A 3166-nucleotide genomic window follows, 5' to 3' on the forward strand; every position below is an offset into this window, starting at 1 on the left:
GTGAAAAGGAGGTATGCTTAGAGCTGATCACGTACTTATCTCGCTCGATCCCATTTCTCCTTTTCATTTTTCTCTCGAAGCTTCTGATGAGAAATTAATTGTTGCTACTTACTAAGGAGAGTTCTAGCTAGATAGCAAATTTTGGATTCCTGGATACATGCATGCCTCAATCGATAATTACTGGCCAGTGATTCATGCATGCATGAAGCGGCTGTGAGCTCACATTGCAAATCAATATTTAGAGTGTTCTTGATTTTTTTCTCAAATTGCATACTGACATAAGATTTCTTGATGAACACTAAAATTATAGGCAAAGACCAATGAATTAAGGGACTACCAAAGACAAATAACCATATAATTAACTATATATTATTTGCGGATGCAAAACGCCGGAACTATATATTCCTTTATTATCTGTATATATATCTGGTCGGACAGACAATATCTGGCAGGAGCCGGACATTGATTCTCAAATCTCTACTGCATTCTTAGTTGCTAAGAACTGCGACGTCCTAATATAAGTCTAGAAAGCCCACTTCGAGACGTCTCTAAGGCGGCCATGGCGAGCTGCTCGTGAACCACTATGCTTTCCAGCCTGTCGTCCATGCAGGGGACGGAACATGGTCATGGACGCATGCCAACCTCAGTGATGTTGATTATCTGAAATATTAATTAGACAACATGTGATAGATGTAATAAATACATTAATTTGTGTTGTGTGTGTAGCTCCAGGACGAGACATGCATGTACTAAATCGCAGCTGACTAGGCCTTAAATAATTAATTTGTTTTTTTTATCATTAACTTGTTAATCACATGGGAAACAAACCGTGAACAAAATCATATGATCACGCCCTCAATAGTGGTACTGTTGGAAAGACCAAAACTTAGCCACGACCCCAATGCAACTGGCTGGATTTCACGATCACAATTTGCATATTTATATATATACAAAATATACGCCGGCCATTTTCAACCCTACTTACATGCTGATGATGCCCCTGTGCTGTTGGACATCATATCACGTGCATAGGATAAGAATCGCGCGCGTCCCCTCAACTTGGCGAAAAAGTTCTCTCAGCCGCTAGCTAGCACTTTCTACCAAATCTTGAGGTCAAGATTTGTGCAGTGGTGCGCCGCATTATCCACCACTATTTACACACATCAAGTTGCACGCCACCTTTTTGACACATCGAGTGGCTATTGCCACGCATGCCCGACCTCTCAAACCTCTATAAATAGCTCCCATGCATGGCTGCTCTCACACATATACATACATAACAGTGTTAGCAATCTTCACTTTGAACTGATTGGAGCTCACAACACGTTAAGTTGTGCCAAGAATCACAAAGAGATTTGATCCGTATATATGGCTCCCAACAGAGAGGCGTGTGCGGTCGCCATGGCCATGGCGGCGCCGTTTCTTGCGATGGCGAGCAACATCGGCAGCGCCAGCGTCAACGCCACAGGTGGCGACGGCAACGGTGAGATCAAGCGGCGCCGGACCTCGTCCGATGCCCTCCAGCGCACCGTGTCCGACGTCTCCTACGAGCTCCACCACCACCACCACCAGCACGGCGGCGTCAACAAGCAGGAGAAGAAGGCAGCGGAACAGCAGCAGCCGCCGCCGCCGCTGCACCCCGTGCCTGAGGTGCAGGACGCCAAGTGCGAGTGCTGCGGCATGTCGGAGGAGTGCACGCCCGAGTACATCCGCGGCGTGCGCGGCAGGTTCGCGGGGCGCTGGGTCTGCGGCCTGTGCGCGGAGGCCGTGACGGAGGAGTCCGAGAAGAAGAAGGGCAGCGGGACGACGCTGACGCTGGAGGAGGCGCTCAAGGCGCACATGGGCGTGTGCAAGCGCTTCAACGGCTTCGGGCGGACGCACCCGGTGCTGTTCCAGGCCGAGGCCATGCGGGAGATCCTCAGGCGCCGGGCCAAGCTCGGCCCCAGGTCCAGGTCCAGCATCAACCCCAGGGAGGTCAGGGAAGTCGCCACCAAGGCTGGCAGCGGCGGCGGCACTGGGATCGCGCGCAGCTCCAGCTGCATGCCCTTCATCACCGACGACTTCGACGACGACCGGGCGCCGTTGTCGAGCAACAAAAACTGATTCGATCGGTTGCATTGGTTGGGTCGACGATGAGTTTTTAGCATGATGGCAAGCAGCTTACACTTCTTTGACCTTCAATTCTTTGTAGGCTATAGAGGGTGCGTTAGTTTGCTTGGTGCTTCCGTTATTAGCTTTCCTTTTAGGCTACAGAGTGCATGCTTTTGTTTACATGCCATCGCGGCTGTTTTTTGCTGCACTTCTAGCTTTGAGCTAGCTAAAACCTTGGGCAGCGTTAGTAGTCTAGCCATGAAAATTAGTCTGGTTTGTTCATGCAACCTCTGCTGCATGGAGACGACGATCAAATTGAAGTTGTTTCAGGGTGCAGGTTTTTCCAGCTGATAGATCATCAGTGGAATGCATATGGTAGCGTTGAGGTCGTGGCTGATGGGTTATCAGTTGTTTTTTATGGGGCTTTGCTTGGCACTCTTGTGGCGTTTTGCCTCACAAGCGGCGCTGACATCAGCTCTGTCTATTTGCTTAAAATTGTATAATTCTATGCCTGCCCCAATTTTACTGGGCATGTAGTATGTAATATGAAGGATTTGTACTCCAGACCTTCTTAATGAATAAATAAATGTAATGATATGTGGATGTTTGTGCTTGATTCTTGTGTGTAAGTTGACTATTTTATTCTACATGTTTTACTACAAGACTTTATGATTTGTAACTCACTTACAAATTTTTATCTTATTTTTCTTAATATAACAAAAAAAAACATCCGAGTTGCCAGTTTTTTTACATGTAACTAGTTGAACATTTTTTATTGCCCAAAGATATTTTTTAGATCAAGCATCCATTTTGGAAACAGAAAGTTACAATTCTTTTACCTATTACTAGTCGAAACATTATGAAATATTCATCCAAAATTTGTTAAATTCTATTTGGGGCATTCATTTCGCCAATAAGATCCAACTATCATAAGAATTTTGATACCATGAAAGATGGTACACATTTGTTTCATAAGCTTTTAATTGTTTCGTATTTGGGAATACTAAGGTGGACAAAAGTTATTCTACGCCATGATACATGACCTAGTTCTCAACTCACACCTAATGCTGGCAAC

At 46.0% G+C, this 3166-nt stretch overlaps 1 protein-coding gene across 1 annotated transcript; it reads left to right on the forward strand.

The window, feature by feature from the left end:
- The first annotated feature begins 1292 nt into the window (after positions 1 to 1292).
- On the forward strand, positions 1293 to 2705 carry LOC136522534 (uncharacterized). Its single transcript, XM_066516346.1, has one exon. It carries the CDS (start codon positions 1369 to 1371, stop codon positions 2101 to 2103), a length of 735 nt encoding a protein of 244 aa, XP_066372443.1. The 5' UTR covers positions 1293 to 1368; the 3' UTR covers positions 2104 to 2705.
- The last annotated feature ends 461 nt before the right edge of the window (positions 2706 to 3166 follow it).

Source organism: Miscanthus floridulus, chromosome 18 (assembly GCF_019320115.1).
Source record: "Miscanthus floridulus cultivar M001 chromosome 18, ASM1932011v1, whole genome shotgun sequence".
Classification (NCBI taxonomy): Eukaryota; Viridiplantae; Streptophyta; class Magnoliopsida; order Poales; family Poaceae; genus Miscanthus; species Miscanthus floridulus.

Coding starts and splice junctions, on each gene's coding strand:
- LOC136522534 (XM_066516346.1), top strand. CDS start 1,369: ATGGCTCCCAACAGAGAGGCGTGTGCGGTCGCCATGGCCATGGCGGCG.